General features: G+C 32.0%; 2 protein-coding genes across 4 annotated transcripts; one reads left to right on the top strand and one right to left on the bottom strand.

The window, feature by feature from the left end:
• Nucleotides 1-610: 610 nt before the first annotated feature.
• LOC148622097 (uncharacterized) lies at nt 611-3,270 on the top strand. Its single transcript, XM_088571658.1, has 2 exons — nt 611-659; nt 1,999-3,270. Exon 2 carries the CDS (start codon nt 2,004-2,006, stop codon nt 2,985-2,987), a length of 984 nt encoding a protein of 327 aa, XP_088427784.1. The 5' UTR covers nt 611-659; nt 1,999-2,003; the 3' UTR covers nt 2,988-3,270.
• Nucleotides 3,271-11,515: 8,245 nt separating this feature from the next.
• LOC148622096 (uncharacterized) lies at nt 11,516-17,855 on the bottom strand. 3 transcript variants are annotated; one of them, XM_088571654.1, is made up of 2 exons: nt 17,787-17,855; nt 11,516-12,775 (listed from the first exon to the last, which is right to left on the bottom strand). In XM_088571654.1, exon 2 carries the CDS (start codon nt 12,768-12,770, stop codon nt 11,787-11,789), a length of 984 nt encoding a protein of 327 aa, XP_088427780.1. In that variant the 5' UTR covers nt 12,771-12,775; nt 17,787-17,855; the 3' UTR covers nt 11,516-11,786. The 3 variants fall into 3 exon arrangements, with proteins under 3 accessions (XP_088427780.1, XP_088427781.1, XP_088427783.1); XM_088571655.1 differs by having other exon boundaries at nt 17,802-17,854; XM_088571657.1 differs by lacking the exon at nt 17,787-17,855 and adding an exon at nt 17,446-17,702.
• Between the last annotated feature and the right edge of the window lie 4,277 nt (nt 17,856-22,132).

The raw sequence follows: 22,132 nt of genomic DNA, 5'->3' as shown, positions 1-22,132 counted from the left end.
CATTGCCTTCTATATTTCTGTTTGGTGAAAAATATAAAGAAATATCTTACAAAAAGAAGGATTAATCAATAAAATACAGTTTTGTACTTCTTAGGGAACTATCATTTATTTTTTTATTGGGGAGGGTTACAGGACAGCCCAGAATAAGAAAAAAAGGCAGATCTATTATGTCCTATTATTTTAATTATCATTATTAATAAGAGACGGCTGAAAAAATTCTGGAGGTCAGTTTGATTTTGGAATGAATCAGCCACATATTCTAATATTAAAACACAATTTATAATATTAGAAATTATTTTTTAATACAAAAAAAATCAGCAATTGTTTTTGATATTAAAAAAACACTTTTTAATATCAAAATTCAATTCTTATATTAGAAATTCATTTTCTAATATTAAAAATTAAACGGGATTTTAATATTAGAAAAGGGCTTTTTGATATTAAAAAAAATGATTTCTTAATATTAGAAATTCATTTTCAGATATTAACGGTTCAATTTCTAATATTAACAAATCATTTTTATATTAAAAATATATGGCTTTTTGTCCACTTTGGCTTGCCATACAAATGATTTTCATTTCAACTCGTTTCGTTTTCTTTTTTCGTTTCGCAATTTACATATATATCCCGATGGTGAGAAGAGGGAAGGACAGTCTCATGTGAGTGCAACAATAGTGAGACTAAGGCAACCGGGTTTCGTTTTAGTGTTGTTTTTCAGTTTACATGCACTCAATGGCCACTTTCCTTCCCTTTTGGCACTCGGCGTGTTTTGACAACTTGATCAAAACGAAGAAAAATATATGTATATATCTCAAGCGCCAAATTTAAAACATTGTTTTGACCACGTGGTCCAAGCATAAAAAAATATTTTCAGCGCCGAACCCAAAGGGATAATAAGGGCTCATTTAAGCTCTTTAAGGTCTTGGGTAATTAGTTAGTGTGTGTAACTCCCCGCACACCTGTTAATCCCAGTTGACTTCCGTGATGTCATCACCTGTGATTTGGTTTTGGGTTCAAAAAATCCATTCAATTTGAGTGGCATGGGGCGTCAACTTTAAATAGACATAACTTTTACATTTATTAGGATTATAAGTTAATTAATAAAAATGGTTCTTTACACTGCCAATACAACAATTATTTTCCATGGAATTTTAAAATAAATATTCAGTAATTAGACTATATCTATATACGAGCATAAAATTTTTAAAATAATTTTATATGAAAATAGAGGTTTACATGAAAATATCATTTCAAATTTATTTTTAAAGTACAAGAGTTATAAATTCACATATAAAATATGAATTCTTTTATCTAAATGAAACATTTTAAAGAACCAAAATTGGATATAAAATAAAGCTATATAAAGTTTTGAAAATTGGAATTCTAATCATGAAATTGTTAATTGTTTATTTGCCAGTCAATTTGACACTATCTTGCTGTCTTACTTTTTCTGCCAGTTATGAGTTGCCTGCTATTTGAGAATTCTGTCTGTTGACTATTTTCAGAGGCACGCAAAATTTGTCATGAAAACTGATAATTTTTTTCATTATGTTATTATAACCTGATTTTTATGCCAAAATATACAAGAATGTCTGTCCTTTTCATGGATCTCCATAATGTAAAGATTTAAAAAAAAAAATGGGTGTCTCAATATACATGTATATGTACATGTACTGTAGCTTTATTTCCACAAATTGCCATAAAACTATATGCAGTGACTTATCTGTAGAGTGCAACCTAAATACAACATACTAAAATATATATATACAAATCACATACATGTACATGTTGTACAATTGCAGGTATACACTTTGCCTTGTGGATCTAGTACTAAGAGCAATGAAATGGTGGCTCCTTAAATGAGATCACACATAATTATACAAATAAGTAAAGCTCATGATGCATCATGATTGGGTATGGCAGGTGGAAAACATGAAAATGTGTATGCATTTTTATGTGTTGTAATGTCTTCTTAAATGTTTTGATTTATATTTGTAGTTACTATGGAAACTGAAGCAATTTTTGACAAGCCATACAAATGTTACACATGTGATTCTCACTACAAATACAAGTCATCACTATTGATGCATAAAAGGTCTCATTCCAATTCCATGAAATTTTCTTACATATGTGGTGCGTGTAATAAAGGGTATATTCAAGCATTATATTTGAAAAATCACATGACTATACACACTGGTGAAAAACCTTTTGAATGTGATGAGTGTGGTAAGAACTTTAATAGAAAGAGTAACCTGGTAAAACACAAAAACATTCATCTTAAGGAAAGGCCTTACAAATGTAGGCAGTGTGACAAAGGATTTAATGACAAAGGAGCTAAACAAAAACATGAAGAAGCACATATTCAGGCTAGAGGAACCCTGTACACGTGTAATGTCTGTTCAAAAGCTTATTCTCATCCATCTTCTTTGAGTGAACATATGAGGAAACACACTGGTGAAAAACCGTACATTTGCCCTGAATGTTACGAAACTTTCCAATTTAAGCCACAACTGAATAAACATATGGCGAGGCATATGGGTGTTTATAATAAGCAATTTATTTGTGATATATGTGGATATGGTTATTATCTGAAGTATTCTCTTGAATATCACATGAAAATACATTCAACTGAAAAACCTTTCGTCTGTGATCAATGTGGAGTCAAATTTAAGAGGAAGTACCAACTGGATGATCACTTGTTGAAACATTGCGGTGAAAAACCTCACAAATGTAAGGAATGTAGTAAATTGTTTAGACAGAAACCAGTTATAGACGTACACATGAGAACACACTCTGGGGAAAAACCATTCACATGTAATGTATGTGAAAAAAGCTTTAGTCAGCAATATAGCCTTCATCTACATTTAAGAATACATACAGGAGAAAAGCCTCATAAATGTACAAAGTGTGATCAAAGTTTTCGACAGAGCTATCCTCTTACATTACACATGAAGAGAAAACATGGTTATATTGATACTAAAATATAGTTTACATTTTTACATTTAAATCATGTAACTACATGTATATCCAGTACTTGCTTACCTGTAGTTTAATAACCAGTATTGGACAATAGACAAATTATGTAAGAAGTAGTTTGGTGGGATGGATGATAACTCTTTGTGTTCATACATATATTTATCAAAGATCTTACAAGGCAAACCCTTTTCTGTTACCACTAGAAATGTCAACATGCCCCATGAAGAAATAGAAAGAGAATTGAATAAATGTACCAGATTCAAATTTATCTTATAAAATTTTCTCTTCACTGTGTCTTCAGTTGAAATGGTAATACATATTTCTGTTGTCCCCTTACTCCCTTATTAGACTTTGACTGTTTTCCAGCATTGAACACAGTGGTGAAATTTTGTGGATGCAACTCTTTCAAAACATCTGGACAGATTAAAGTTGAAATTATGTAGGTTGTTAGGCACAATGCCTAGATGATCATACACAACCACCTCCCTTAATTTTGACCTCTCCACTCTTTACAGTGGAGTCCCCATTTTCATCAACTGTGACTCCACTAAATCAAAAACTGAGATAAAATTGCTTCATTCCAATACCTTTTATTCATTTTTGTCCTGTATATGCAAAATGTAACCCAAATTATTTAGAACTTAAAGAATCATTCAATATATTTTGTCATGTAAACATAGAATTAGATTTATAAGCCTATTTGGAAATGGTGATTCCACTGTGTTGGGTGGAGACACTGACTCCACTCACAAAGTCTCCACTGTGAAGACTGGAAGAAATGAAATTAGTTATTAATAAAATGATGGTTGTGTACTGCCCCCTTTTTCATTTAACAAATTTTACAGGAGTTCTGGGAGTTTTCCTGCACTAAACACTTAAGTGAATCTGACAGCAATGGATTGATATTGTTAAAATTTTGCAGGATTGTAAGGCATAATATGTACTTGCAGTTGATCATACTGCACAGGTATCAGTCTTGTATTACATATTCCTGAGCGGGTGTACGTCAAAACATGGAGGCTAAAAAATGTAGTGTGCTTCCTTTTTGGCTTTTCCTGTCTTTGTTTCTTGGCAAAGGACTATCACTTTTCATCAAAAGTACAGGGTAAATATCAAGCTATGAAACAAAAAACTTGTTTTTGAGGGAAAACATTATTTTCATGAAAAACAAGCATTCTGACAGTATTGCTGATGCAATACAGTGTCCCCTGTCGGCCTTCGAACTCATTGCCTTTATGAGGTTTTTTTTCTATATGTGAACTAACAATGGATGGTGTTATTTTTTAACAATCAAGAGAAAATAACTCTTGAACAGCAAATGCAAATTCCATCAAAATCAAACCTGAGCTTCATTTTACAGTAGATAACATTTTTGCATTACAGAAAGCTGCATAAAGACATTCTCTTTCTATCACCTGGAAAGTTGAAAAAAAAAAATTCGTTGTTATGAATTAAAGGGCAAATAACTCTAGAAAGACAGCAGCAATTTGCGTCAAAATGATGAAACATAATTTGTTTTGTAATTTTCTATGTCAGAGGGCCATAAGTTCCATATAAACCATTTTGCCGCAACAATATTTAAATTTAATTTGTAACTTGTCATGATAAGACCAGCTGACAAATATGAAATCAATTGGATGAGGCATTGCAAAGAAAAGTCTGGAAAACAAAATTTTATGAAATTTCCTATGTCCAAGGGACACAACTTCTGTAAAAATCATTCAACCGTAACATCATTCGAACTTAACTTGTAACTTGTCATGACAAGACTATATCCCAAATATGAAATCAATTGGATGAAGCATTACAAAAAAAGTCCGATAACCATAAAATTTCATGAAATTTTCTATGTCCAAGGACCATAACTTCTGTAAAAATCGTTTAACCGTAAACATCATTCGAACTTAACTTGTAACTTGTCAAGACAAGACTATATCCCAAGTATGAAATCAATTGGATGAAGCATTACAAAAAAAAGTCCGAAAAACATAAAATTTCATGAAATTTTCTGTCCAAGGGCCATAACTTCTGTAAAAATCGTTCAACCGTAACGTCATTCGAACTTAACTTGTAACTTGTCATGATAAGACTATATACCAAATATGAAATCAATTGGATGAGGCATTACAAAAAAAAGTCCGGAAAACCAAGTGTGACTGACGAACGGAGTGCAAACCTAAGTCCCCTTCGGCATTTGCCAAAAGGGGACAACAATGCTTCAGAAAAGCCAATGGGGTCTATTTTATGAACTAAAAATAAAAGTTAAAGTAGAAGAAGTCTATTTTAGTTTGACCTGTCCTGGTGTACAAAAGTTTGCACCTTTATTTTCTAAAATGGACCTAAAATTTATTTTTGACATTTCCTTAATTAATAAAATGGTCAAAAGTTAGATTGAAACTCCTTGTCTATTTTTTTTTTAAATCATGAAAATTTAAGGTATACTATAGAAGCCTATGGAGCAAAGAATACAAGACTGAGACCACCACCATTTTGATTTGAAAAAAAAATTACAAGATTTATGGGACTTGGATTGTTTCCTTGCATTGGATTTGTGGACTCAACTCCTCTGACACTACTGACATGAAAATGCTAATACACGTGTCTGGACCTTTTGGTCCCTTATTCCTAAATGGTTATAGTCGCAGCCCACAAAATTGAACATACGCTTCTTTTGTTGTATGACACTTTGTAGTACAATTTCATAATGTCTTTACAAGTATGGGTACCTATAAAATGCGAAACGAAACAATAAAGTACGAAACGAATAGAAGAAAAAATCGTTCAAGTCATCGTCATTTTGTCGCATAGGAGTTGAAACGTGTTTCGTATAATTTATATAAATAGTTTATATGCTTGTTGAACTAGTTTAAAAAGGAGGCATCAAAGCTTGATTACTGTTGCATTGTCCTTCGATTTGATTTTCGGGCAAAATAAATAAGCCAACATAAAAATCTTTAATCGATAAAATAAGAAATTTTATTTTTATTTTTCGATAATTTTAGTCACTGCATGTGACAATACACAAGTGAGGTTGATAAGTAGGCGTGGACGAAGTCACAAACGGACGGCTACTAAAGTAACTAAAATACTGTGATAGTCATAAATATATGAATGAATAATTTATTAAAGTGCAACCTGAATTTTTCATGTTCAAATACATAGATTACAGATATATTTTCAGCCAGCCAGATAGGCTTACGAAGCACTGTCATATGTACACATTAAGTTAAGTAGAAAATGAGGGTTCTATAAATTTAACGTCATTTGTTATAGGTAAAATAAGTTTGAATAAGCAAGTTTTTATATAACACCACGTCGTATATCTAAACAGTCTATGATATAGTTTGCAACAATTTTGGAATTATTCGTCAGCAGTTCTTTTAGCGCATCTAAAGGAGAGTCAAAATTTATGGAAGATAGTTGTTGTATAAGTTCATTTCGCCTAATTGCGTAACCCGAGCACAAAAGTAGGAAGTGGTTTTCGTCTTCAATGAGGTTAGAGTTACACACTTTGCAGAATCTACGGTCTAACGGAATATTGCGATAGTGGTCTTGTTCCACTTCTAATGGCAGTGTCCCGCATCGTATTCTGGCAATAACTGATCGCTGTTTCCTCGATAAACAGTTTTTTACGTACGCTTCAGTACTAAAATCGTTCTTAAATAGCTTATATGTTCTAAGTTTTGGCATGTCTTGAACTTTTGTATTCCACTCGATTTTGAAATTGTCTATAAGTGTAGTCTTTACTGAGTCAATAATGTACTTTGTCGATATCAAGTCTTGATTGTCTATATGATTAAGTAAATTTGCCAGACCACTATTGTTCAGAATTGTTTTAACACTATTAAACCATGTATTTGTGTATCGTGCCGAAATCTCAACATCCCAACTAAACACTTTTCGACAAATTCCGGATTCCAGTAAGTTCATAAGTCTACACCACAATCTAATTGCGTTACACTGATTGTTTATATGTACTGGAGTCCATCCAATATCACCCGTTATTGCTGGAATCGGTGAGGTTTTCCCAACACCTAAGAAAGTACGAATAGCCCGATACTGAAGTCTTTCTAATACATCATATCGTTTCAAACCCCAAACGCCTGACGCATAGTCCATTACGGGGATGACAGTATTTTCGTATATCTTTGCAAAAATATATTTTCATTCATGAAAAAAAACTTCAAAAGGATATCTAATGACGCCCTCAGAGAAATTATCTTTGAAGTGTGCATCTTTATGGCAAGCCAAAGTGGACAAAGATGTCTATTATAAATATTTATAATTCATTTATGAATATTTATAATTCATTTATTGATATTTATAAATCATTTATAAATATTTATAAATCATTTATAAATATTTATAAATCATTTATAAATATTTATAATTCATTTATTGATATTTATAAATCATTTATAATTATAAATATTTGTAATTCATTTATAAATATTTATGATTTATTTATAAATATTTATAATTCAATTATAAATATTTATAATTATTTACAAATATTTATAAATAGGCATTTTGTCTCTTTTGAATTATAAATATTTATAATTGGTTTATTAATATTTATAATTCAATTATAAATGTTAATAAATGATTTATAAATATTTATAATTCAATTATAAATATTTATAATTATAAATATTAATAAATAGGCATTTTTGTCCACTTTGGCTTGCCATACATCTTTTTTATATTTGCTAAGTGTGAAATTCCATTATTTTCCCAGATTAAACTCCATTTAATCTGGGAAAATCTGAAGGCCGTTGGTATAATATAAGACCACATGTGGAATGACTACAATTGTAGTAAGATTCCATTTCATTATCATATTGCAATTTGAATTTGGTTTTCGTTATGCTTGTTAATACATGTATCATAACTTGCGTATTTGATATTTGGTTTTATTCTATTAATATTGATCATTTGTATACTAGTATGTACTTTAATTTCACAGCTGACCTGACATGATATGACCGCCTCTACAAGGTTCATTAGTTTTAAGTTTTCTTACTTTAGGTTCTATCTTTTCATTGTTTTTTTTTCTCTGGTTAACTGGTCCGCAATTATTATTTCATTCTTACTGGTCATTTCGGTCATATGTAGTTTTTCCCGCTCGATTTCTTTTCGTTTGCCTGTGTGTGTCCTTACTCATCACTTTTGGATTGGAACTCGCTGGAGTTGCCTTATTTACAATTGCTATAGTTTCTATAGTTTTTACACCAGCGGTATAAGGTTAGTTGTTTTCTATTTCATTTATATAGTTTGTGTCTCAGTTGTAGTTTCAATTGGTTCGTTATCTGCTAATAGAATTTATCCACTTTTCAATATAATAGATTCACTATTTATGTGTCCCATTTCATTCACAACTAACGGCTTTGTTTAATTTGTCCATACGCATTTTTCACCAATTTACGCACGATTTACTTCTCAAAGTGGCGACCAGCGTACGAGTGTTTACCATGAGTGATTTATTTTTTAAATTAAATAAAAGATTAAGTAGGATGTTTTGTGGAATGCACAGGTTGAATTTCGTGGTTACATTTTTGTATTTTTTTTAACAGGGAACAATGGCCTGTTACTGTACATTATATACATGTAACTGCATGAACTGACGTGTTTCACAGAGAAACCTTAACACCTCATGTAGGGTAAGGATATTGGTGTAGAGCCTCACAGTTACTTCCCCTTCCTTAGCCTCATACAAATGCTTTCTATATTTTTCTGTAATACACTAAATTAAATATTGTGTTTAGCCTGCAATAAGTCAATTTTGATGGTTTTGTGTTGTTAAGAGTATTTAATTCAGTAGGAGCATGTCGTGCCCCCCAAGCATTAAGCATTTGCCGTTCATTGAAAACCCGTGACAAAAAATAGTTCTGAGAGATGGACATTATTTGACGAAATGTTGTAAATTGTAACTTTTACTTTTAAACGAGTCATTAACATAAGATAAATATTCAAAATTAAACAATTTCCGTCATTTAACATGTTTTTCTGATGTGAAATAAATTCTTCCGTGACCTACTTTCACTTTCGACAATGTTATTTATTCGTGACGTCATGATAGTGGACGGAGCTTATTGCTTTATTCGCTACTATACAAATAAAGCAAAAAACTGACACCCGTTATTTGCCCTTTAATGAACTCATTGCAGGATAAATTCAATGATGCAGTTCACCGATTTTATTTTTTAAGGAATAAAATGGCTTCGAATGGTCAGTTATTGACCAATAATTCTAATCACAAGATTTTTCATACTTACAGCCGTTTTTGATTGGTCGAGAACGTCTTTGTCAGAAAGTTCATACTTGCATGATCTTCGCCAGATCGTTCATACATGCATGAACGCCGGTCAACTTGAAACCAATAAGGTGGCTGTGTAGTTCGAAAGAGTTTGGCAACGACCTAAACTGCATAATACAGCCGTAAGAATAGTTTATTACATCCACAATGGGCACACTGATTTTACCGGTACATTTTGTTTACAGAGAGTAATTTTCAGCTCGGGAAAATGCTTAAAATCTAACTATAAGTAAATTCGCCCCAAATTTAAGTAGTCCCAGAACTAGATTCTGTAAATACATTTAACGGTTCAACACATTTAAAAAAAGAATTCCCAAATGTCGGGACAGAATTATAAGGATTAAACAGCTATTTTTTTTTTGTCGTTCATGCATGCATGAACGGATCTCTCCACTCCCAAACATCACATGAACGGCCTTTGGCTAAGTTCTGTAAGTATCGTAGTAGATTTAAGAATCATCCTGTGTCTGAAAAATAAACTCAATAGATAGCCTAAATGTTTCTTTGTACTTTCACCTACTGAGGCTTGTATAGGATATAAGGGGAGACTGGATATTTCAAGTGCCGAAACTACGCAGGCTTTTCGTATCGCGCTAGAACTCTAACACATAGGCTTCTGGAACAGGGTTATGTTGCTACAAGATTGAAGTCATCACTACAGAAGTTATATGGTCGTCATCATGAACTCGTGGATCGTTATGGTGTATCCATCAACACCATGAAAACTGATTTATTCAACGGGTCATAGTTTTCCTTTCCTCGTTTGTCTACCCCGGACTTGACTTTTTATGAGCAACTCGGCGGCTGTTTCTAGAAAAGCAGAGGACGCTTACCCTACCGGTGCACCTGGTCCATGCTCCCAGTTTTTAGTGGAGTCCGAGTTGCTCATTTACTTTTGTTACTTTGTATGTATAAATTTTAGTTACTTTATGTTCTTTGCTGTGTATGTCTGTTTTCCATGTCTGGTCTTTGTCCCTGGATTACATTCTTTTGATTACCGCTATAACCTTGATTACTCTTCCAAAATATACTCAAGGCATGGACTTGTCTACAGACTATGTGTGATGATGACGGAGACAGCATTATACCATTATATGACCATATTTTTTGCTGTCATAAAGACCCTAATACAAAATATATATCATTGGAATCATCACATAATGTGGAGGTACAACACCTACATGTATAAAACATATACTAGTACATGTATAAATTACAACAAAACTATATAAACAACTAATATTGTAAGGTCTTTCTACTACACATCAAAAACCAAAAAAACACAAGGACAGATGCAGTTAGTTGGTAGGTCCCTCTTAAAGTTGAACAAAATCCATCCGGGAGTTGCATTCACTATATACATGTACATGTGGGTGCAACTTTAGGTGTCCAATGCAAGAAAGTCAGAATCAAATAGCTCTTGATAAAATGGTCCTGCAGTGTGATAAACTACATATTGTGCCTTAAAAACCTACATAAAATAAAAAAAAATAACTTCAGTGGCGTCAGAGGAGTCGAGTCCACAAACTCATTAGTTTCAATGCCAGGAAACAAGTCCCATAACTCTTGTATTTTTTTTTCAAATTAAAATGGTGGTGCAGTATGTTCAACTGCATGTACATATTATGCCTTACAGTCCTGCAAAAATTTAACAATATCAATCCAGTGGTATCAGATTCACTTTAGTGTTTAGTGCAGGAAAACTCCCAGAGGTGAACTCCTGTTAAATTTGTTGCATAAAAAAGGGGACACTACACTACTCTCAATACTAATTTCATTTTTTCCAGTCGTCACAGTGGAATCACCATTTCAAAATATGCTTATAAATCTAATTCTATGTTTACATGACAAAATATATTGAATGATTCTTAAAGTTCTAAATAATTTGAGTTACATTTTGCATATACAGGACAAAAAATAATTTTAAAAAATTGCTTCATTCAAATACTATCTACGTTTTTGATTTAGTGGAGTCACAGTTGAGTAAAATGGGGACTCCACTGTAAAGAGTGGAGATTAAAATTTAGGGCGATGGTTGTGTATGATCATCTAGACATTGTGCCTAACAACCTACACAATTTCAACTTTAATTTGTCCAGAAGTTGCGAAAGAGTTACATCCACAAAAAACTGCACCACAGTGTTCAATGCTGGAAAAACAGTCCAAGTCCCATTAAGGGAGTAAGGGGACAATGGAAATATGTGTTACCATTTCAACTGAAGACACAGTGAAGAGAAAATTTTATTAGATAAATTTGAATCTGGTACATTTATTCAGTCCTCCTCCTATTTCTTCATTGGGCATGTTGACATTTCTAGTGGTAATTGAAAAGGGTTTTTAAGGTTTTCAACAAAACAAATATTTGTATAAACACAAACACATCCCACCAAAATGCTTCTTACATTTGTATATTGTCTGATACTGGTAATTAAACTACAGGTAAGTACGTACTGGATATACATGTAGTTACATGATTTAAATGTAAAAATGTAAACTATATTTTAGTATCAATATAACCATGTTTTCTCTTCATGTGTAGAGTAAGAGGATAGCTCTGTCGAAAACTTTGATCACACTTTGTACATTTATGAGGCTTTTCTCCTGTATGTATTCTTAAATGTAGATGAAGGCTATATTTCTGACTAAAGCTTTTTTCACATACATTACATGTGAATGGTTTTTCCCCAGAGTGTGTTCTCATGTGTACGTCTAGAACTGGTTTCTGTCTAAACAATTTACCACATTCCTTACATTTGTGAGGTTTTTCACCGCTATGTTTCAACAAGTGATCATCCAGTTGGTACTTCCTCTTAAATTTGACTCCACATTGATCACAGACGAAAGGTTTTTCAGTTGAATGTATTTTCATGTGATATTCAAGAGAATACTTCAGATAACAACCATATCCACATATATCACAAATAAATTGCTTATTATAAACACCCATATGCCTCGCCATATGTTTATCCAGTTGTGGCTTAAATTGGAAAGTTTCGTAACATTCAGGGCAAATGTACGGTTTTTCTCCAGTGTGTTTCCTCATATGTTTACTCAAAGAAGATGATTGAGAATAAGTTTTTGAACAGACATTACACTTATATGGGGTTCCTCTAGCCTGAATATGTGCTTCTTCATGTTTTTGTTTTGCTCCTTTGTTATTAAATCCTTTGTCACACTGCCTACATTTGTAAGGCCTATTCTCAAGATGAATTTTAGTGTGTGCTACCAGGGCACGCTTTCTACTAAAGGTCTTACCACACTCATGGCATTCAAAAGGTTTTTCACCTGTGTGTATAGTCATGTGATTTTTCAAATCTAATGCTCGAATATAACCTTTATTACACACACCACATATGTAAGAATATTTCAAGGAATTGGAATGAGACCTTTTATGCATCAATAGTGATGACTTATTTTTATACTGAGAGTCACACTCGTCACATTTGTATGGCTTGTCAAAAGTTGCTTCAGTTTCCATAGTATCTACAAATATAAATCAAAACAAGAAATAAGAACATATTACAACACATAAAAATGCATGCAAATTTTCATGTTTTCCACCTGCCATACCTAATCATGATGCATCATGAGCTTTACTTATATGTAAAATTATGTGTGATCTCATTTAAGGAGCCACCATATATATTTTTTAATTTAATTTAATGCTTTATTTATTTAACATATATATATATATATATATATATGTTGTATTTATATACATGCTTCTTCATGTTTCTGTTCAACTCCTTGGTTATTAAATCCTTTGTCACAATGCCCACATTTGTAAGGCCTATGTTTGTCTATTTTTAAAAATTTATTTCTGACATGCCTCCCCCTTTTCTTGATCACATGTCAAAAATCCTAAATCTTTAAATTTTCACAAAAGGTGATATATTTGGCTTTAAATTTGTAAATACAGTGTTTTCACATTAAAACATGACCAGTAAAGGGCACCTAAAGCAAAAAAAGTGCTCAATAATGGATTTTCCATGTTGCCATAGGGGAATGCTTATATGGCCTTAACCGCAGTAATGAAAGTGAGTTTTTCCTCATTTCTAACCTAATTTTTGCTCAAATCTACACAAAACTTGATTTCAAGTGCTTATTACTACCATATTTAGGTAAATATAGCCCTCAAAGTTTAATATTTGATATTTTTACTAAATTTTCTACACTTTTTACAAGATAGGACATAAAAATCAGCCAAAAAGACCAATTTTCCATAATTTGGACCTATAACTTAAAAAAATGCATATTTTGAAGGATTTTTGTAGTGTATTCCTCTCATGGCAAAGTTAACAAGATCTTCAAGTAGTTTAAAGCTATTTCAAGAAACTTTTCATTTTGCCATGGCTTCATCTTAAGGCTAAAAACCACTAATTCCACTTCCCATAGGCTTCTATGCTAATTTCACAATATTCAATGGCTTCTCTGGACTTTACCTTAACTTTAACCTGCAGATGACTATATATCAGCATGATTCTACATATGTCAGCTCACAATCCTCAGAATGGCATGTGGGGTTAGCAGACTTGCAGTGCAGTACTGGTCACCAGAAGTGAAGGGTCTATAAATAGCATGGGAAATCCCAGTGTTTTCACAAGATAGGGGTATATTTAAAAATCATTATGGAGATTAGGCTTCACATCACAAGAAGCAAAATGCACCTATAAAATGTACAGAAATGTTTTTCCTTTCAGAAACTGTTTAAATTTTTTAAATAAGATGAGAACTTTTTTCACAGCACTATGAGGAACAGGGGTAATTTCTGCGTAGGACTATTTTTGCGTACGTTCCAAATGCTCATTGCTTGAATTGGTGGTCTGTAACCTTAAGTCCAGAGAAGCCATTGAATATTGTGAAATTAGCATAGAAGCCTATGGGAAGTGGAATTGGTGGTTTCTAGCCTTAAGACCCAGACCTGCACAGGGCTAAATCCAGAATGACACCATTTATATAAGAAGAGATATACGGGCTTGTGGAAAAACAGAGAAAAGGCATAAAAATTTAATATCAGATAATCCTATCAATGAACATGGTCCGAACCCTCAGTGTTTTTTTCATCAAGCCTTGGCTGCTTATTAATTCTATAAATTTATATATGTTATTCTTATGACTATTTTTGTATTTTTTGGTGCTTTGTCTTTACTATGGATATCCAGCTATTCATTCCAATTTCCTCAAAACGAATATTGTTGCGCGCTCAGTTATAGAATAACAGAAAAAAATATGTCAAACTTTTATCTATCTGCTTATAAACACTTAAAATATTGATCATGTCAAAAAATAAGTTACTTCGGATAATTAATATTCATGCTTTTCTGTTGTACCAGCAATTCGTATTTTATAATTTTGATATGATTAGTAGTTAAAATATGTGAAAATTTGCAACTTTTTTGCAACTCATTTTGCAAAGCTCATGTTGCAGATCGAATCGAGAACGTTGTTTTATTTGTTATTCAGTACAGAATATTTAGATATACATTGTAATATTCTACAGAGCCTCGTTATCTCTTAATCAATGACTAAAATGCAACCATTTTTAGAGGAATTTTGTTTTGTGATTAAATAGTCAACTTTTGCCGGGAAATGTTACTTTTTTACATCTTTGAAATTCTATAGTAATACATGTGATCATTATACGATACCCATTTCCTAATACCTACAATGTACGATTTTACTTAAATTACTTATCAAAGTGTATTGGGGTCGATTGATCTTTGACCCCTTCTCTAATTAATGCAAAATAGAAGAAAGCTCTACCGTTTTTCACTGATAAGATATTCAAAAACTACATTGATTTATCTTTCCATTGACATATTTCAATATTTTTATTTGTTCTAACACATTTACAGTAAATGGTCATAACACAAATAATAGAAACAAAGTATGTAAATTCTGACAACAACAAAGAAAAAAGAAAGATATAAATGCATATGATCTACATCTACTTTGATTAACATAGGAACCTGTGGCAGTGGTGACTCAATTGTGCCCAAAAAAAAGCGTAGTAAGAATATGCGAATGGTGACAAAATAAAATGCAAATAGACATCATAGAAAGAGTGGTTGTGAATAATTACAGTATAATTTGGGGTTTAATATTAAATATTTTGAAAACGAAGTGTCTTAACTTCTCATTATCTCAACAATTTAAAGTTAGTGGTCTTGACATTTACTGATATATTCAATGAAAGCCTTGAGGACCATTATTGAGCTGATATTCAAAACAAATTTGTATTTTGTTTTCTCTTAATGAGTTTTTAATTTTAAGCTTAGTAATTAGTTCTTTTCTATATGAATTGTAGACTGGACAATGAATAAAGAAGTGCAATTCATCTTCTATTTGCCCAGTGGTACATTTTGTGAAAATTTTGTTATTTTAAGGGATATTTTTATAGCAACCTTTCTCTATTGCTAGAGAGTAGGCACTTATTCTATATTTACAAACTGTTGACCTATCAGACTTGTATCTACAGACATCAACATAGCAAGGCCTTTGGTTTTGTCTATAGATAGTTTTATCATGTTTATAGAAAGATAATTTATTGCTTACACCTATACTACTATTTTGGTTTTGTAAGGTTTGATCATGGAGTCTTTGTTTGATATTAGACAAGACATTTTTGATATTGCTATTATTATCAATGAAGTAGCCAAAACCAAGTTTCTTTATCCATAATTTAATTGTTGTTATCCATTTATTTGAATCGGGATATTTGTATATATTTTGTTTACCAATGTATTCGCTGAATTGGAGATATGTTTTATTGCTAGTAGTTTTACTTTCTCTTGTAAATGGTGTCTATTAAGCTCAGTTAAGCATGCAACATTTGTTGCTTTACTATGTATTCCTAAAATTTCTTTATTAAATTTGATATGTACGTGTTCAAAGGGGTCAGTATCACTAAGATTGCAATACGCACCCAACACTTCACATCCATATAATGTAACTGGTCTTACAAGTGAGTCAAATAGTTTTTCCAATAGACAACTAGCATTAAACCCCATGGTTTTCTTAATTCTGAACCAGGCTTTGCGGCCCTTTACCATTAATAGTTTTGTGGACACATTTATATTACAGTTGTATTAAATAGTTATTCCAAGAGAGCAGTAGTTTCATGTTCATTTTATCATCCACTTCATGTTCATTGCCTGAATATAGCTGAAATATTGCTGCTCTGGCATTAAACCCTAACAAACAAACAAACAAACAAGACAGCAGTATGTTTTTTACAGTTTCAATACAGGTATTATTGATTTTAAAACTGTTTAAATGGGTTTTCCCATTTGAATTGAAGACCATTATTTTAGACTTATTTGTTTACATCTAGTTTCCATGATGAACAAAATTTTTCTAATATGTCTAGAGCTTTTTGTAGACCACTCTTGGAGTTGGACAGTAAAATAATATTGTCTGCATACAAAAGAGAATTAATAGTAAGATCACCCAGAATAAATAAATCAGTTTGAGATTCATTTAGATTTGTAACAAGATCATTGATGTATAGATTAAATAAAATGGGCTAAGAACATTCCCTTGTTTTACTCCAGATCTTGATACAAATTTTCTAACTAGGCCTTGTTTGAACTTGATTCTGTAAATAGGGTCTCTATACATTGAATATAATACATCAAAAATTTGGGTAGGGAATTTATTTTACAAAGTTTATAAAATAAACCTTCTCACCATACTGTGTCGAAAGCCTTTCTTAGAGCTATAAATGCTGCAAAAACTTCCGTTTTCTTTGTTTTATATGGTATAGCCGTATACCCTGTAGGCCCATTATTAAACCCAAAATCTAAAGCACTTCTTGATACTTATTCACAGCACTAATAGGAGAGTACCCCAACCTCATTAGTGACATCATATTCACTAATTTGCTTATCATTAAGTGTCAAATTGGTTGTTGTCAAGAACCTAACCCGCCTTGGAAAAAAAATATAACTCAAAATCGAAGCATCGCTTTTCTAAGATAGGAAAGGCAATCATTTTCTTGTTTGGAATTTGCAGCTGTTGTCTGAATTTTGTTTACATCACATGATATGTGTAAAATATAAAACTCCCCCATTAATTAACAAGACAGATTTTCAAATAGAAATATTGATTTTGCTTGCTGCTTAAATATAAATAAAAGTAAATATTGCACTTACGATGAAAAAATTTTCATCCGGGTCGACCCCCTCTTTGTAATGTTTATTATTTTTACGAGTCTCGCTCAGACGTACATGTACGGTAAAGCACACGGTGCTCGCCGATTTAGGCAATGCCTACCCCATATTAATCCCTTTGGATTCGGCGCTGAAATTTGTTTTTGTTTGGACCACGTGGTCAAAACAAAACAATGTTTTTAATTTGGCGCTGAAGATATTTTTCTTCGTTTTGTCTAAGTTGTCAAAACACGGCGAGCCCCAAAAAAGGAAAGAAAGTGCCCGTTGAGGGTACGTAAACTGAAAAACAACACTAAGACGAAACACTGCTGCATTAGTCTCACCGTTGTTGCACTCACATGAGAGTTTTGAGACTGTCCTCTCTTCTCACCATCGGGGATACATGTAAGTTGCGAAACGAAAAAAAAACGAAACGAATCGAAATGAACCGGAATAAAACGAAATGAAAATCATTTGTATGGCAAGCTAAAGTGGACTAAATGCCATATCTCTTAATATGAAAAAAAAATTAATATTAGAAATTGAATCGTTAATATCAGAAAAATGAATTTCTAATATGCACTTCTTTATTCATTGCTCAGCCTACAATTCATATAGAAAAGAACTAATTACTAAGCTTTAAAGTAATAATGAAAACTTTTAGTCATTAACAGAAAACAAAATACAATTTGTTTGAATAGCAGCTCAATAATAGTCCTCAAGGCTTTCGTTGAATATATCAGTAAATGTCAAGACCACTAATTTTAAATTGTTGAGATAATGAGAAATTAAGACACTTGTTTTTTTTCAAAATAATTAATGTTAAATCCCAGGTTATACTGTAATTATTTACAACCACTCTTTCTGTGATGTCTATATCCAATTTATTTTGTCACCATTCACATATTCTTACTACGCTTTTTTGGCACAATTGAGTCACCACCGCGCAAGTTCCTACGTTAATCAAACTTTATATCTTTCTTTTTTCTTTGTTGTTAGAAATTACATACTTTGTTTCTATTATTTGTGTTATGACCATTTACTGTAAATGTGTTAGAACAAATAAAAAAAAATAAGAAATCATTTTTTAATATCAAAAAGTCCTTTTCTAATATTAGAATCTCGTTTAATTTATAATAACAATTGCATTTTTGATATTAAAAACTGTAGTTGAACATTTAAATAACACTATAACAGTTAAGTTGAAAATGTTAGCACTTTCCGTATATCCGTTACATCCTTCATTTCGTGGATTATAAAGCTTGAACATCGTTGCTTCTGAGAGATAATTCGACTGTCTTTGTGGATATTAATCATAAAATCCACAAAAAATCTTTCGATACACAGTGTTGGCCAATCATTTACACGATATGAGTGACGCTGACAATCAGCTGACTGTTCCTGTAAGTACTTTCTTTTCCGTGCTAACATATATACTCAATACGGATAAACCCGGTTTGCACTCATATATGTGTAATACATGACGGATTGAGGTGTTTCTTAACGTCCTTGGCTATAGGTCTCAGTATCGTATTAATTTTCCCATAGTCTTCTATAGTGAAGTGCATATTTTTAGGATTTAAAAAAAAAAATATGTAAATTGATTCAATAAAACTTTCACTTACGTAGCATTTCTAAGGACATGTGAAAAAATAATTTCCCGCAAAGAAAATAGGGTGAGTCCACGAAGATCGGACAGAAAAGTAGTCTTGAACTATAAATAGCCATTTTCCCTACTTTCACTTTCGTTTTGCACTCACGAAACCAACCTTTTCAGTGGAACATTTTTATGATATTATGTTAGATTTTCTTTTAAAAAAGTTCTTCATCTTACAGTGTGATATTTGCTCTATTTTTTAAGTCATTGTTCATATCTTTTGACAAAACATTAGTTTGTAGAGATGCAAAAAGAAAATGCACTATATTTTTATACCATCCATGTTTTGACGTACACCGCTCGGGGATATGCAATACGATACTGGTACCTATAAGGTATGTAAGTCTTGTCATGTGACCCCGTGATTTCACGAAATTGGGTCCTAGTCTACCATTCAAAAACATGGAGACTTGTCATTTAGAGAGCGTTGAGATCAGTGTTATGGGCAAAACTTCTTTTTGTGTAAAAAAAATACCGATAAAAAATAACAAATATCTTTCTACATGATAAAGGTATTAAGAAAAAAACATAAAAAAGAAGATTTTGCATTGTTATACAGCGTTCCGAGTACCCGGAAGTAAACAATAAAGTGCAGATCGGTCTTCGGTTTTCAATACGTTCTACGTCGTAAATTCCGGTAAAGAAAATGAAACTAGAACGAGACTTACATACCCTATTGTTTGGGGTATCCCACGGACGGTGTTAAGCATCAAAGCGTTTACACAGTCCCGGGCATAGTCAAACCCGTGAATGTGGGTCATTGTGTATTCGGGAAAATTAGTTGTCATGTGACCACGTTCATTCATTAAATTCATTAAAATTAATGCATTATCACTTGATTTAATGTCGATCGGTGATTTAGTGATTCAGTTTGTAATATACACGCTATATACAACGTTGTATAGCCTACAGCAACATTTGCTGAATCTTTGACTCAGCGAAATACTATATGGGATAAAGTCAACACTTTCCAGTGCATGCAAGTCAGATGTTGATGCCAGTCAATTGATGAGAAATTTCCAAGGCCGAAAAATATGTTATGTTTCCTGGCACTATTCTAAAATTTTGTAGGGTCGGTATATATGGATTTTTATTTTCATTTTTATTTTCATTTTGAGTGAAATAGCAGTACATGTGTATATATCAGGTATTTTTGAAATGAAATAAGTCATAAAGATACAATGAAAACCAAATATGCATAGACTAAACATGTAATTGTGTTAAGTACTTTAGAAAACATTAATCATTAACCAGTTGTTATCGTATTATAAACCACAGTATCCTTATCATTTAACAATTCCAAATTATAATGACAGTTTCAATAATGTGTCTCAGTTGTTTATCAATGAATTGTGCTAACGGTTAAGTTAGGGTTAGATTCTTTCCTGTCCGTTTTGTTATAGTCTGCATTGATTAGATTTTAGTTTTATATAGACCATGTAACCAACAAGTTGTGTTGTTATAAACTTAAAATATATCTCAGTAATAGACTTAGTCCACAGCCTTATCCTCTTCGGGATTCTGTGCATGAGAATTTTTTGTTTTGACGGAGATGGTAAAGGCTACAAACCACTAATTCAGATTCCCATTACTCTCTATGTTAATTTGCTCATTTTCAGGGGATCCTCAGTAGTTCACCTGAAGTTTAAACTAACCAAAACCATATATCACCTGAAACATACACAAGTACTGCTATGTCACTCAAAATTTCTCAAAGGGTTTACTTAAATTTACTACCTTGCAGTGCAGCACTGACACTCGGAACTCACCTACCCTAAAAATATCATGGGGAATCCGAAAAATTCTTTATTTAGACCATCTTTATTTATAGTTCCACCAAATTAGTTTATTTTGAGTTTGAGGCAACATACTTTGGGCTCAAAATTATCAGAATAAAATTCTCTTTTTGAAAAAAAGTTCATCCATTTAAAAATATTGTTTATCTTAAAAAAAAATAATTTTCTAATATTAGAAATTGATTTTCAATATTAGAAATTCTGAAATCATACCCCAGACAGCATGCCTCCGTTGGGCCAACGTTGGCTTATGGTTGGATCGTTGGCTTATAATTGGCGTTGGCAAGACAACGTTGGGCAACGTTGGCCCAATGTTGTAGTCCGTAGTTATGGAAATATTTCTTCTCGATTTATTTTTAGCCAAAATGGCTTTTACTTGACAAAAAAATGATTAAATACGACATTTTGAAATTTTAAATTCTGTCATAACATAAAAAGGTTCTACGTTGGCCCAACGTTGGCCCTACTATATTTGAAAAACCATTTCATTTTTATGTTTCTCTTTAAAAACTTGTTTTAGAATTCTGCGTAAGAGTATTGCTAAATTTTGATTTTTAAATCAAAACCATTATTACATTATTTGCATTATTCTACATTTGTCCAACCCAGAGCCAACAGTGAGCCAACACTGAACCAAGATTTAACCAACGTTGAAACGACTTTGGTAACAAACATGTTAAAAAGACCTAATATTATTCTTGATGCAAAAATGTATTTCGGTCTCAAGAAAGTAAAACTAGAAAGCAAATCAGGATGTATGAAAGCAAATATTGTGTTGCATCTAAACTGCGATACTAAGTTGGGCCAACGTTGAAAAACTAATATATATATATTAATATAATTTTACTTCTTTCAAACAAGTATTGACTCTTTTCTCGAATCTGTTAACTGCATGTTTAATATTCATGCAACAAGTATTCGTATCTAATATTTAGAACTAACAAACACAAAATAATTATTATGAATAACCAAATCTAATCTATGATCACAACAGTGTACATGATTATCTCCCCCTTATGCAGCTTTGTAACTGATACCACAATACACCTTTTCAAAACAAAAGTTGTCTCTCATTTTAAACAAACGTATACATAATTTCAATGTAAATTCATCCTAAACACAAAACATTGACAGGTATTATCATATGTCTATTCAATGCAAAAAAATGCAAATTTTCAATAATTAGTATACCAATGCTCATAGTATCTGCTAATTTTATAATAGATTTTCCTGTTTT

Source organism: Perna viridis, chromosome 3 (genome assembly GCF_037379345.1).
Source record: "Perna viridis isolate PV_CMFRI_1.1 ecotype Kerala chromosome 3, ASM3737934v1, whole genome shotgun sequence".
NCBI classification, from domain to species: domain Eukaryota; kingdom Metazoa; phylum Mollusca; class Bivalvia; order Mytilida; family Mytilidae; genus Perna; species Perna viridis.
This window is presented reverse-complemented; position numbering and strand designations above follow the sequence as displayed.